The sequence below is a fragment of the Terrapene carolina genome, unplaced genomic scaffold (genome assembly GCF_002925995.2).
Source record: "Terrapene carolina triunguis isolate 2854851 unplaced genomic scaffold, T_m_triunguis-2.0 Scaffold113, whole genome shotgun sequence".
Lineage (NCBI taxonomy): Eukaryota > Metazoa > Chordata > Testudines > Emydidae > Terrapene > Terrapene triunguis.
Genome location: NW_020664464.1, coordinates 18,721,389 through 18,736,646, shown reverse-complemented (window position 1 = coordinate 18,736,646; position 15,258 = coordinate 18,721,389). Strand labels below are relative to the sequence as shown.

Sequence of the window (15,258 nt, the reverse complement as noted above, 5' to 3'; positions counted from 1 at the left end):
CTCGCTGTCTCTGTCTCTCTCTAAGTGGTCTCGGTGCCACTAGATGGGACAGAACACCACACCCAGAAGGTGTGTGGGTTACACTTGGGTAAATCAATAACCTACAGTGGGATCTTCAATTAGGCGGCTGAAGCCATGTTGAATGTATAAACACTGCTTTTTTTATATATTACTATTTAGGAGTTTCAGCTACTAAACAGGCTGGCCTGGAATTAATGCTACATTTGTTCACAACATTTGAATACTACATTGGGACAAGGAAGAAACCCAAACTCTAATCTTCGCTAGTTTATTAATGGTGCTGTGGATTATGAGACACATTTTGAAAACATGCACATAAATTGTATCCAGAAAATACTTTCACCTACTGATAAGCACCTTATTGCAGGACAGCATATGCTATATGGATAACTGTATGACAAACAAGTATTCACATGCACATGTACCCAAATGTGCAAATTTTCCAATGGGTTCACTTTAGGACTTTTTGTTAAATAGCTCTATTTGTGTAAATACAGGTAGCAAATTTCATAACTGTTTTGTATGTAATGCTTCTTTCATCTCATAGGAGTATAGTACCTGTATGGAACTGTTTTTTATCATTATTTTAGACTGTAAATATGTCACATTTCCAAGCACATTTAGCCATTCATTATTACCAAGTTTTTTAAACAGGATTCAAATAAAAGAAAATACCACACAATGTTTCATGAAAATTGTATACATTTTTAAAGTAATCATCATTGTATCACTTACAGTCTTCCTTTTGGATGACACTGTTTATTGAAAGACATCATTTGTATTAAATACACTGTAGTACAAGAGACTTTCCATGTCATGTTGACAGAAGCTGGTCACATGATTCACAAACAAATCTTTTAACACTGATACTCAGGCATCACTTCAAAATCAGCCAAGATGCAATGGATCTTTTAAAGCAATGAATTTCTATAACAAACTGCAAAACAAGAACCACTAAATATCTACACAGAGACATCACAGTGTAAAAAAAAAGAAAATTAAAGGAGAAAGATAGCTCTAAACACCAGGTCACAGTTTTAGTGACAAATATAGAGATCTATATTTATAAGTAGGTATCTCCCTCTCTCTCACTCTCAAGAGAGAGAGAGAGAGTGGAATCTAGAAATATACATATATATACATGAAGTATAGGTAGAGAGCAGGGCTGGGGCAAATATTTCATAATAAATTGAATCTTTCTCTATTGGTGATGTAATTAAACATCCACACTGAATTGAATTACTTGTATATAAAATTCTCAGCTGCTTGTTCGACATTTGTTCTTCTTTAAGTTACAGAACAATACATATAAGCTGCAAGATATAGGCCTCTGATTTTATTTTGTTAGATTTTTGTTTTCTTATGCCTCCCTGCCAAATAGCCTTGCTAGAAGCAGCTTCTGCTATGCTTGCCCAAAGTATTCTGTGTTTATAAAATACATTTCAGCCAATCTTCACTCAGAACTTTCTACAAGCAAACAAAAAAAAAACCATAGACCTGGCCTAGAATGCATAGACAAGAAAAAATATACCCATCATTTCCCATTTCTTCTCCTGAGACGTACTTTAAAAAGATGGCAAAATAGTCACTTGGTTGCTGTTGTGAAATTCACAGTGTTTTCCCTGCAACATTGTAGACTTTTTTTTGCTTCATATTTGTGATGAATGTAGCAAAAAAATAAAATAAAATAAAAATTAACTAAGGCTCTTCAAGGACCTCTTGACTCAGAGCAGCAGTGGTTCATCCCAGCCCTGACAACAAGAAAATACAGCTTCCTGTGCTATCAAAACCTTCATCTTCAACCAGAAACCCCAACCCCCTCCCCACCCACCCCCACATTCTTACAGCAATATTTGAATTTCTTTTACAGGCTGTAACAACCTGGAGACAGTCTTGTTATTACGCATATGCACAATAACTTAGCTAGTGACTTGATCGCTTTATTGGGGTGTTTCTTTTATCTTTAAAGTGTTCTGTGAAAGTCTATATCGAGCACAACAAAAATATCTTCAAAGAGCAGAGAGAGAGAGAGAGAGAGAGAGAGAGAAGTAAATGGCAGTTATTTATTGAACAGCAGATAATATATAAATATATTGGTTTATAAATCAAAATGAATGAACTCCTATGTAAAAAGAAGTTCCATCATGCATCATGGGGTGCTGTTGCTTTACAAATACTGTTCGCTACAGCTGGTTGCTGAGTTCTGCAGATTTACTGAGGGCGAAGGAGAGAACGTGGGAAATTCCCAATACTAGCTGCTGCTATTATTACTGCAGGGTTTTGGAGTTCTCACCATTGTTCTACCAGTTGTGTTGCAATCTGAAAATTCCAGCTCATTCTTGGAATTATTTTGTAACTGAAGAGAAGTGCAAAATGCCAATGGAGCTGTAGTACTGCTGTTGAACAATACAACAATAATAGCACAAAAACAGAAATTATTTTAAACCAAACTTTCTTCTAGGAAGTTTGAAGCCAATCTGTTCATTGCTCTGTGAGAAATCAATGAATATTAGACAATAACGGAGGGATTGCTTTTATACAATCATTTGGAAAAAAATGTTGATTGTTAAAAATATCTCTGGCATTCTAGTATTTCCTCCACCCATGCGGAACTGCATTCACATAAAAAGTTAAATCTTATAAACATAGAAAAAGAAATACCAAAGGAAAACAGGATTTTGGTTATTTAGCGGACTTTATTAATAACATTGTACCCTAATTATCATCTGTTAGAATACATGTATATGTAAATTTATACATATACACACAATCACACATACTGTATATGCATGTCTGCATATGTATAAATCAAATATTTATAACACACATATACATATATGTATATACCATGTATATATACACACCCTATGTAAACACATATATATATATAATATGTATTATATAATATATATTATATATATGATCGGTTTGTAGCATAGTCCAGAAAGATTTTGTAATGAGCCTGATTGTCATATTTGCTCAGTGTACAAGATTTAGCTGAAGTTGCAAGCATGACAAATGTCTATACATACACTCACCCCTCATTGCCATTTGAACATATTTCTTTTTCTCTTTTCCACTCATTTTGCTACACTTACACCCCTTCTTATGAATAAATGCAAAAAAAGGTTTAGCTTTAGTTAATAGCTAGTCTACACTGATTATAGCTTTTATGGACTACTGTTCACATGTGTGATATAGGCCAAGTTTATTCATATTTTTGGCTCTGTAGAACATTTGGTCCTTTAAGTTTGACATACTGATATGCTGTTGCACAGTGTATTCTAACACACTATATTTTCCCCATACATGACTCTAGTATGCTCTTTTAGTAATGAAAAAAGGATGCCACTAGATCAAATTGTATTTTTTTTCTTCATTTTTGGTATACATTCTATTAGTTCTTGCAAAACCTACCTGTTTGCTTTCAGGTTAGGGCCATTGCTCAGAGAGAACAATATCTTGGAGACAAAAAGGCTACATTTTTCTAAAGGGCATAAGGAACTATGACAGAATACAACAGGTAGGAGTTTTGTACCTCCCTTCCCCAACACACAACCCTTCCCTCTTCACACTAAAAGTGTAGTCTCAGTGGACTCTGACACTTTACATTTTCTTTTCCACTTTCTGTTATATTGAAACTGAATTTCTTAAAAACATAAAACTCAGGCCCTCAAGAGAATGGGTTTCCCTGAATGTTCAATTTTTTTCTAACAGGGCTATTGCTATTCAAACTTCTAAGACAGCCCAGATAAAATCTTAAAGCCCATTTTGTATGAGTCTTCCTCTGGCTTTTTTTTTTTTATTTCCAGTTCTAGTGGTTCAGAAATAACATCTGGTTTATTAAAGAAATACTGCATATGGCTTTATAGTTACATTGTTAAGTTTATTTTTAATGCTTCTTTTCACTGACATAGAGGAGGGTTCAACTCCATCACTGTCCAGTCAATTGTTTTATTTCTGAAAATGTTCAAAATCTCTATGAACTGGCTTTAAAAGCCACTGAAGGAAAAAAGAAAGAGCTTTAATAAATAATATATGCAAGCAAATTATATATTAACATATTATGGGAACACTTACAAAAATAAAATGCTTAATGTATTAAATAAAATAACCACAACACAAAGATGAAGAACTACTACTACTCTTTGATCTGGCTCATAATATTTAAAAAAAAAAAAAAAAAGAAAGGACAATTTTTTGCAGCAAGGCCCCCTCACAGAGGGAGGCAAATGTTCTTGAGGAACAGGTAAGATTTATTTCCATTTGTAAGAGTTCATAAGAAAAATAATCCTAAATCTAAATTTTAAATCTTCAGCATCTGTTTGAAAAATAAACATAGATGCCCATGCACTTGCCATCAGCACAGTGGCCATGCATATACTGTATGCACACAATGCCTTTCCAACCAGACATAAATAAATTACAGAACAGTGGATGCTGGGAATGACACCACTAGATCAACCAGAAATTGGTGCTGAACTCAGGGTCTGTATGCTATAATGTTAAGTGATAACCACAGGATCACATCTAGCGGTCTAGATTAAGTCCAGGGACTTAATTCTATCATCCCCAGCCATGGATCAAACATAATCTACTATTTCCATGTTTTAGATTATTTGCGTAGTATCATATCTGTAACAATGTAAAGACATCTGAATGTAGCTAATGACCTCCATTAGCTCCCTCTAATTAAATATATGTTATACCTTTATGGATTTGCTATTCCTATCAGGGTGTACAACAAGATGAGCAATAGTTTCTGCACAAAGGGCATTAATCGACGAAGACCATGCACAATTTTGCTTGCACAGTGAAAAAACGGGAATGGAGAAGGAGAGTAGTAGGAATATGCTGCCTGACAAGCACAGTATCTACAGCTTGCCTCAGCATCTACAACTTGTCCTGTCTGATCAAAGTCCTCAGCTTCAACACTTGACCCTGAAATGCATACTGTACATTAATCAGCCAAGCTTCAGCCTGTATTACCAAAGGCTAGCTGGAGAACACTTTTATACCAGTGCTATCACAATATCCTACTCTAAGACAAGTTGAGGGATTGTATTTAGCTTATCATAGTGTTGTGTAACCTAGTGCAATGCAGGCAGCATCTTTTTCTTTTTACCATAGACCATTGTACTGGATCTGATGATGAAAAGTGCTAACCAAGCACACTCTTTAAACAATCCCTTTACTCCTCAGACAGACTCCCAGAGGAAAGCACAGAATCCTTTCCTACCATTAAATCATTTCAGTGTTTTTGAGCGGGGTTGGATGCCATCTAATCCCATGGTTCTTCCATATAGTGGATCACACAACGCTGTTTTCTTTCTATCTGGCTTTATCTCAACTAGAAATAAGCTTCCCATAGAAAACACCAATCTTCTTTTTCCACCCACACGGTGAAGCAAAAAAAGTAGAGGTGAATCAAGAGAAACTCCCAGTATCTGTACAGCAGAAGTCACAAAGTTCGAGTCAAATATTTTTTTCCCTTTTTTCATCCACATCAAAGGCATGAGTATAACAAGGCATTGTTAGTTGTGGTGGGCAATCTGGAGTGTCTGCTGATATAACAGATCAGGTTTTTAAGGCCTTTGTCTATGCAGAGTTACAATAACGCAGAAGCCAGATTGAATAGAAGGAGAAAAAATGAGAGAAACAGAAAGAGAAAGAGAAAAGAGATACATTTCAATAATGTCAAAAAAGTCAATACTGTGTCTACAGATGGAGAAGTGCACATTGCTTGCCCTTTGAAAGCTTCTCCGCATCTTTGTCATTACTACTGTCAGAGTTAAGAACATATTTTGATGGAGTTCAGCGGCCGTTGAACACATTCATTCACACAGCCCATAAGAGGAAATGCTAGGAGGCTCTAGCCTAGAATATCCAGGTAAACTGGAGAAGCCTTGGCCAAGTTCTGAAGGAGGGAATGGATTTCTTTGATGTTGAGCCTCATGTGAGGCTCCCGTTGCCAACAACCCAGCATCAAGTCGTACACTTCCTTTGGGCACGTACGAGGTCGCTGCAGAACTCGGCCCTGAGTGATGCACTCGATCACCTAGTGAGAGAGCAAAGAAAGAATCAGTGGAGCAATAGATAGGCACTAGCCTGCCTTAGCCGGTGCTGACCAGAGCTGCTAGGGTCCCTGGGTGCTGAGCAAGGCGACCCAGTGCCTTACATGCCACAACCCAGTACTGGGTCACAACCCGAACTTTGAAAAACACTGGCTTAAACCACTTCCAAAATGACATCAGCTAAACTGGAAAAAGGCAATCTGGAATAAGAGGGTCCTCATGGGGAGTGACACTGGTATAGCTACAGCAGTTTAAATTCATACTTTGCCTAATACTGGTACAATTTTCCTCTGTAGACAAGCCCTGAGTGTGAGTGAATTTATTTCTTATGAAAGGGGCTAAATTGGCAGACCTGTAGACTGAAATTCTCTGTCTACAGAACTAGTAAATCACGGGAAATAATGGTATAAGCTTCCAAAATCTGTTCCATCAACCTCCCAAAATCCTAACTTGGAGGGACCAATGCCTTTCACCCTACTTACCAGGGTAATTCATTCTGAGGGCTTCCACACCCACACAAGCCTCTATTGAGACTGAGCACAAGTACCCTAACTATTGGCAATTGTGGTAGGGTTTGTGATACAGACTCCAAACCACATGCTGCATGCTCCTCTCTCACTCAGAACCATTCCTTCCCACATGCTCATAGAGGCATCACAGTGGCAGGTGGTCAGCGACTGGAGATACAAGGGGTCATCCCTGGCAGAGTTTTTCTGGGCTTCAAAGGACTTCCGGATCCCCTCAATTTGTTATAGACTGGGGTAAGACAGCAGCTTCCGGATCCCCTCAATTTGTTATAGACTGGGGTAAGACAGCAGCATTGTTCTTGAGTCACTTACACACACTGGTTGATACCTGTAATAGAGACTGCCAGAGGCTGGGCTGAAGATACTCCAGCCCCTTTCCTTTGCAAGACTGCAACACCTGTCACCACAGTTTTTTCTCCATACCCCAGGCAGGTTCCAGCTTACCCCACAACTTTCTTGTATTCTACTTGGATAACACCCTTCTCTCTTAGCAGGAAAAATTAAAAAAGCCAGAGAAAAATGGACCCAAACGATGACACTTGTGATAATACCGTAAGCGTTGGCAAGTACATAGTGATTTTCATAGTAAATAACATTGCAACTTGTGTGCTATCCTTTCCAATCAGAGAGCAATTCCCTTGTTACATCCATATCTTTAGTTAAACTCCACCATCTAAAGCACATTTTGTTATGCACAGTGCATTATACACACCTCATTGTTTGAGAGCTGATACCATGGCTGTTTGCCATAGGTGAAGATTTCCCATAAAACGACCCCCAAGCTCCAGACATCGCTTTCTGTGGTGAACTTCCTGTACATGATACTCTCAGGAGGCATCCAACGAATGGGCAACATGGTGTGACCACCAACCTGATGGAAAAGAACAAACTTGTTTAAAAGAATTCCTATGGGTTCCTTGTGAAGATGTGCACAATGAATGCCAAACTGAGGGAGTGGATATTGATATTTTCTATTTGTGCCCATTAACTTTACAGAGCTTGTAAGAACAAATTAGCAAGATACTACTTCCTATTATCATAAATTCATCTCTTAATCAATGTAAATGGATGGCAATCACTACCAAGATCGATTTCTCAATATTGTGGTACCTTCAAAGAAATTATTTCTGAATTATATATTGATTTTTTGGACTTATTTAGCACCTTCTATCCGAGGGACTCAAACCACTACAGAACAAAACCTAACAACACCCTAACACACTCATTGTACAACACAGAGAGACTAAGGTATCACATAATGAGTTCAGTGCAGACATTGCCCCGTTCCGTACCAAACCCCATTGACTTCTAGTGAGCTCCACAGTGGTCTGTCCATATGGAGCTCATTGTAGAAGTAGGGCCAAGGTGATTTATCTCTTAATTCCCAATTCCATGCCTGACCCACAAGACTTCTCCCTTCCTCTTATGAAGAACTGAACGTGACCTGGGAGAGGAGAATTGATATTCACTTACAGAAATCTGCAATTATTCATATATTTGACTGTGTTCATGACCTTCTTGTGTTTATAGTTCATAGATATTCCAATGAATAAACTTTACTATTCTGGCAAATTAATTTTCCATGAATATTTTAGTGAAGAGTGCATTCCAGTCAACTAGACTTTGAGAAAAGTGAATTTTTAAGTTGAATATTTGCCAAAATTAGAATGTCAAAAAGCATAAACAACAAACTGTGATTTTCAAATTGCATAAATAACTAAGCACCAATGTGAATTTCAATTTGCAGATTTTACAATTGAATCTGCAATTCAAAACTCATTCTGTTGTTATTTAGCTACATCAGTCACCCAGTCAATATCATATGACATATCTAATTATGACCTTGATTCTGCATCCACCCAGAATTCATCGACTGGGGACTGACTAATGCCATGTGAATTTTTTAAATATTCACAGTGAATTGCTCACGAATTATTGCAGACCAAAATTTATGCACTGAAGAAATCTACAAATAATTTTCAATAATTAAAATATAAAAGAATTCTGCAGCCTGCTTGTAGATAAATTTCTAAGAGAAAACGGTGCAAATTTTATTGACTGATTTTTTATTACAAATTATTCATTCTCTCCTAAATAGCCTAAACCCCCAGCCCCCACTCTTTTGGATTAACTAATCTGCTTAATAATGATCTGTAACTATTGGAATCAGACCCTGAATCATAGATTCATAGATTCATAGATTCTAGGACTGGAAGGGACCTCGAGAGGTCATCAAGTCCAGTCCCCTGCCCACATAGCAGGACCAAATACTGTCTAGACCATCCCTGATAGACATTTATCTAACCTACTCTTAAATATCTCCAGAGATGGAGATTCCACAACCTCCCTAGGCAATTTATTCCAGTGTTTAACCACCCTGACAGTTAGGAACTTTTTCCTAATGTCCAACCTAGACCTCCCTTGCTGCAGTTTAAGTCCATTGCTTCTTGTTCTATCCTTAGAGGCTAAGGTGAACAAGTTTTCTCCCTCCTCCTTATGACACCCTTTTAGATACCTGAAAACTGCTATCATGTCCCCTCTCAGTCTTCTCTTTTCCAAACTAAACAAACCCAATTCTTTCAGCCTTCCTTCATAGGTCATGTTCTCAAGACCTTTAATCATTCTTGTTGCTCTTCTCTGGACCCTTTCCAATTTCTCCACATCTTTCTTGAAATGCGGTGCCCAGAACTGGACACAATACTCCAGCTGAGGCCTAACCAGAGCAGAGTAGAGCGGAAGAATGACTTCTCGTGTCTTGCTCACAACACACCTGTTAATACATCCCAGAATCATGTTTGCTTTTTTTGCAACAGCATCACACTGTTGACTCATATTTAGCTTGTGGTCCACTATAACCCCTAGATCCCTTTCTGCCGTACTCCTTCCTAGACAGTCTCTTCCCATTCTGCAAAGTACTTAAGCACATGTTGAACTCCTTAGGAATGCCCTTCTGAATCAAGGCCTGTATGAATATTCACGAAGCGTTTGTTATTTTCATAAACAGATGCACTTTCTTAAAACTAGGATCTTCTTTAACCTTGATTCTTTTAAAAAAAAAATGTTTTTATTTCCATTTTCCAATTGATTTATTGCCTCTTGATATGCCATTTCAACTTGATCATACAAATTAACAAATCCTAACAAATCTAATTAACAAATCTAACCCAGTATGACCATTTTATGGAATTCTGATTATCTCTGAATTGGAGCTGTTGTAAACGGCTCCAAGAATATTTTCTTTTTAAAGGATATATAATTTTTGATTAATATATTTTTTCCTCTCTGATAATTTATTTAGTTTATGAAACCACATCAGGACAGATTTTTCACTTTTCAAGATTCCAGTCTTTCAGGAGATCATTCCTCCTTCTGGGACTTTACATAAGTTGTTATAAAAAAATATTTTCCTTGTTCTGATGTCAAAACAGCAAATGATAGGTGAGCCTAATAAAAGTTCAGTCAGGGTTCAGATTACTTCTAAAGCAGTTGGTAAATCTTTTCCCATATATTTGTCAGTGCTTCAGTGTTAGTGTAGCACATCAAAAATACAGTCATCACTGTTAAACAGTGCAATCATGCTGCATACACTGCCATAAAAGACCTAGACCATTATTGATTACATAAAAATACATAGAGGTGCCACAACTTACATAGGCATGTGTTTTATTAATAGGCACTCTTTTGCTGCCCCTCAACCCAGATAATGTGGGTGTAGCATGTCCACAGTTGGTGCTTTAGCACCGACAGAGAGAGCAGTGCAGCGTGGGTAGCTATCCCACTGTTCAAATCACCACCTTCTGACACTAGGAGTTCTGGGAATGGATAGCAGTGCATTGGGGGGGGGGGCCCCACCGCCCCCATGATGCAGTTTTCTCCATCCTATCAATCCATGGGTTTCCGACTACGTTTTGTGCCATTTTTCAACTTCCCCTGTAAACTTGGCACCCGCCATCTCTGCCTGAAAGCATGGATCCTGCACTGCTCTTCAGTCTTGTAATAAGCATTACAAATGCAACACAGCTGATCCTGCAGTATTTCATGAACTGCAAATATGAAAATGAATTTGTGGTGCCTGCCCTGCTATGTGCCACTGAAAGAAACAATTCAAGATTGCTGTTGGCATTCATGGAGCAGCTGCACACGGTGGACCATCATTACTGGGCTCGGAAAACAAACACCGAGTAGTGGGATTGAATTGTGATGCAGATATGGGATGACGTGCAGTGGCTGCAGAACTTTTGGATGCGCAAAACCACCTTTCTGGAACTGTCTGCGGAGCTTGCCACTGCAGTGCGGTGCAAGGACACCACAATGAGAGCTGCCCTCACTGTGGAAAAGTGAGTGGAAATCGCTGTGTGGAAGCTGGCAACTCCAGAGTGCTACTGGTCAGTTGTGAATCAGTTCGGAGTTGGGATGTTCACCGTGGGTGTTGCAGTGATGCAAGTGTGCAGGGCCATTAATTGCCTCCTGCTACGAAGGACTGTGACTCTGGACAATGGGTGGTGAATAGTGGATGGCTTTGCAGCAGTGGGATTCCCTAACTGCGGTGGAGCGATAGATGGCACGCATATCCCAATTTTGACCCCAGGCCATCTTGCGACAGAATACATCAACAGAAAGGGCTACTTCTCTATGGTATTGCAGGTGCTGGTGGATCACTGGGGTCATTTCACTGACATCAGCACAGGGTAGTCAGGGAAGGTGCATGACTAGGGCCCAACCAAATTCACAGCCCATTTTGGTCAATTTCACGGACGTGGGATTTTAAAAATAATAAATTTCATGATTTCAGCTATTTAAATCTGAAATGTCATGGTAATTGTAGGGGTCCTGACCCAAAAGGGAGTTGTGGGGAGGGAGTTGCAAGGTTATTGTGAGTGTGTGTGGGGGGGGTTGCGGTACTACTACCCTTACTTCTGCGCTGCTGCTGGCAGCGGTGCTGCCTTCAGGGCTGGGCAGCTGGAAAGCAGTGGCTGCTGGCTGGGAGCCCAGCTCTGAAGGCAGAGCCGCCGCCAACAGAAGTGCAGAAGTAAGGATGGCATGGTATGGTATTGCCACCCTTACTTCTGTGCTGCTGCCTGCAGAGCTGGGGCCACAGTCAGCAGCTCCCACTCTCTGGCCGCCTAGCTCTGAAGGCAGCAGCGTGAAGTAAGGGTGCAATGGTATGGTATTGCCACCCTTACTTCTGCACTGCTGCTGGCGAGGCGCTGCCTTCAGAGCTGGGCTCCCGGCTAACAGCCGCCAGTCTCCAGCCACCCAGCTCTGAAGGCAACACAGAAGTAAGAGTGGCAATACCGCAACCCCCTTAAAATAATCTTGTGACCCCCCTGCAACTTCCTTTTGGGTCAGGACCTTCAGTTTAAGAAACACCCATGAAATCTGTATAGTATAGGGTAAAAGCACTCAAAAGACCAGTTTTCATGGGGGGAGACCAGATTTCACAGTCCATGATGAGTTTGTCATGGCCGTGAATTTGGTAGGACCCTATGCATGACACACACATCTTCAGGAACAAGGGCCTGTATAGAAAGCTGCATGCAGAAACTTTCTTTCCAGACTAGAAGATTCCAATAGAGGTTGTGAAAATGCCCACAGTAATCCAGAATGACCATTGAATGTGCATTTAGCAGATTAAAGGCTCACTGGTGCTGCCTTTTTGGCAGGTTAGACCTCAATGAGGAAAATATTCCCCTGGTCATAGCAATCTGCTGTGCTTTGTATAACATTTGTGAAGTCAAGGTGGAAAAGTTTCCCCAGGGGTGGAGCATTGAGGTGGATTGGCTGATGGCTGATTTTGAGCAGCCAGACACCAGGGCTATCAGAGGGGCTCAAAGAGGGACTGGAGTATTCGAATCAGGGAGGCTTTGAGGCAGCATTTTGATAATGTGTCCCAATAATGTGTCTTTCTGTAATGCATTCAGCCAGGCATTATTTACTTGCTACCTTGAATGATCCCTGTAATGATTCCTGCCTTAGGGTTAATTGTAGTCTGCAAATATGCCAATTGCCACTGTGTATGAATTTCTGCTGCAACAACCGTGCATAGGATACAAATAAAGAATCATTTAATTTTTAAGACTAAATTTTTATTAAACAGCAATACACAGATTTCCATTTCTTACATGGGACATGACACTGAGCAGCACTCTCTCAAATGAGGCTCTCACAGCTGTGTGTAAGTCCAGCTGTCATTATGGAACTTGTCCCTAGGGGTGGAGTGCAAGGGGTACTGTGACGGGCCGGAAATATGCAAGGAATGTGTGTGTGGGGAGTTTGGGGAGGGCATGAAATGCAATTCTGTATGGGCTGCAGGGGGAGTCGAGCATGGATGTGTTCTGACTCCAGTGCAATCAGGGACCTGAGCATCTCTGTTTGGTCCTCCATGAGCTTTATCATCTACTCCTGCTCCTCTATTATCCACACCTGCCCATCTCCTCTCCTAGCTATCCATTCTGAGTTTTTCATTGATTGTCTCTCTCCATGCTCTGTGCTCTCTATCAGCATGATCAGACAATTGCAACACTTCTTGAAACATGTTCACCTCCTTATCTGATGGAGGTGCTGAGCTGGTGTGTAGGAGCTGGCCCTCAAGGGCACATCTGCAGAAGCAAAAAAACCAATACACAGAGTCAGTATTGTGAGTGTACTCACAGTCCTGAATCATAAAAGTTATCTTTCTCACTTTCCCTTGGCAAGCATGCAGTACAGCGAGAGCACTAAATGTGGTGAGGGGGGAAAGTGCAAGAAGGGACAAAGGGTCTGGGTGGTTTCAGAAGGGGATCACTACATGCGCCTAGGGACACTACTGTGAATACTGGCACTGTTTTCCACAGGCGGGGGTGATTGAAGCTGATATCTCACTGCTGAGGGTAACCGAGGATGCAAGGGTGCACCTCCTGCATGTGTGCAGCTTCAGACTGGATCTGTATGCCACTTGTCTGTGGGCTGCTTTGGTTCCTGCAGAAGTAATTGACGATTGGTGTGGCAAAGTTTCCTGCAATGGGGAAAATAAAAAAGCAGCTCTGCCAAGGAACCGTCAGCAGAGGATTGCAGAGTATCTGCAGGAAAGTTTTCTAGAGATCTCTATGGAACTATGGAAAATTCCCGGGAAATCCTGGTGTACATTAACAAACTTTTCTGCAGGGCCCCCACTGCGTAGCTGCACTGGGGAATAAGAAGCAGATACAAACAGTACCTAGAGTGTTGTTAATTTCTATTCCTTCTCCCACGTGCACCGTCTAACAAAATAAAGGACACCTCTACCTCACATCACTGTGCAGTATCAAAGCAAAATGAGTACTTACTGGAGCTCCCCTCTCCTGCTTCAGGTGCACCAGAGCCAGAATACTGGGTCTGGCTAGACCCCTCCAAAGTCAAAAAGAGGTCCTGGCTCTTCACACCTCCAGATGACCCTGTCGCCTGTCCGACATCCTCCTCCAACTCGATCTCCTCGTCCACCACTTCGTCATCGGGGTTGACTCTGCTAGCCACTGCCTCCAGTTCCCCCAAAGTATCCACGGGGCTTATGGCAGTGGAGGTGGGGTCGCGGCTGCCAATGGCGCGCAGCTCATGGTAGAAGTGGCATGTCTTCAATGCTGCACCAGAGTGATGGTCAGCTTCCCTTGCCTTCCAGTATGCCTGCCTCAACGCCTTAATCTTAGCATGGCAGTGCAGAGTGTCCCTTTCATGCTCTTTCTCCTCCATGCCACGAGCAATTTGCCTGTAGGTATTAAAATTCCTATGGCTGGAGCAGAGCTGAGACTGCACAGCCTCCTCTTCCCACAGACCCAGCAGATCCAACAACTCTGGTGTAGTCCAGGCAGGAGCACGTTTGCTGGGAAGGTGCTCTGTGAACTCTCCATGCCGAGCAAACAGGAAATGGAATTTCAAAATTTCCAGGGCGCATGCCTGTGTACCTGGCTGCAGGGCAGCAGAGATGAAACTGCTGACCAGAGTGGTCATGATGGGCATTGTGGAACACCTTCTGGAGGCCACTTAGGGCAACATAAGCAAGTGCAGTGTCTATACTGACACTGCGTCACTCTAACTTGGTCGCAAAAAGCTCTATGCCGCTCAGCAAAGTGGTTTTATTATGTCGGCGTAGCAGGAGAATTACATCAGCAGGAGGAGCATTGCAGTGTGTACACCTCCACTGTTTTGTTGATGAAAACTGACTTCTGTCAACAAAACTGTGTAGTGTAGACAAGGCCTAGGAATCAACATACGCACTGTGATGGGGCAAAGCCAGATGGATACAGTAAAGTAGTGAGGAACAGGTATGTTAACCCCAGGCTAAACAAATCCCTGGTACCATGGTAACCAAATGGCAGTTGCTCCAGGTTAATCAAGACACCTGGGGCCAATTAAGATCCTTCTAGAAGGCAGGAGAGACAGCTAGATTGATTGGGACACCTGAAGCCAATCAAGGACTGGCTGGAACTAGTTAAAAGCCTCTCAGTTAGTCAGTGTGGGGTGGGTGTCAGGAGCTATAGGAGGGAGCTGTGCTGTTGGAGGAATGAAGTAGCATGACTCCATATCAGGTGCAAGGAAGGAGGCCCTGAGGTAATTGTGAAGAAGATATTGAGTGGGGGCTTCTGAGGGGAAGTAGCCCAGGGAATTGTACATGCCCTATTTCC

At 41.1% G+C, this 15,258-nt stretch overlaps 1 protein-coding gene across 1 annotated transcript in view; it reads right to left on the bottom strand.

Moving 5' to 3' along the window:
• Positions 1-2,953: 2,953 nt before the first annotated feature.
• Positions 2,954-15,258, bottom strand: part of LOC113406626 (BDNF/NT-3 growth factors receptor) — a 118,899-nt gene continuing 106,594 nt past the window's right edge. Inside the window, exons 6-7 of the mRNA XM_026652338.1 lie at positions 7,335-7,493; positions 2,954-6,079 (exon numbers count right to left, since the gene is read on the bottom strand). Coding sequence (XP_026508123.1) covers positions 5,894-6,079; positions 7,335-7,493 — 345 coding nt within the window. The 3' untranslated portion in view covers positions 2,954-5,893. The remainder of the gene's footprint in view (positions 6,080-7,334; positions 7,494-15,258) is intronic.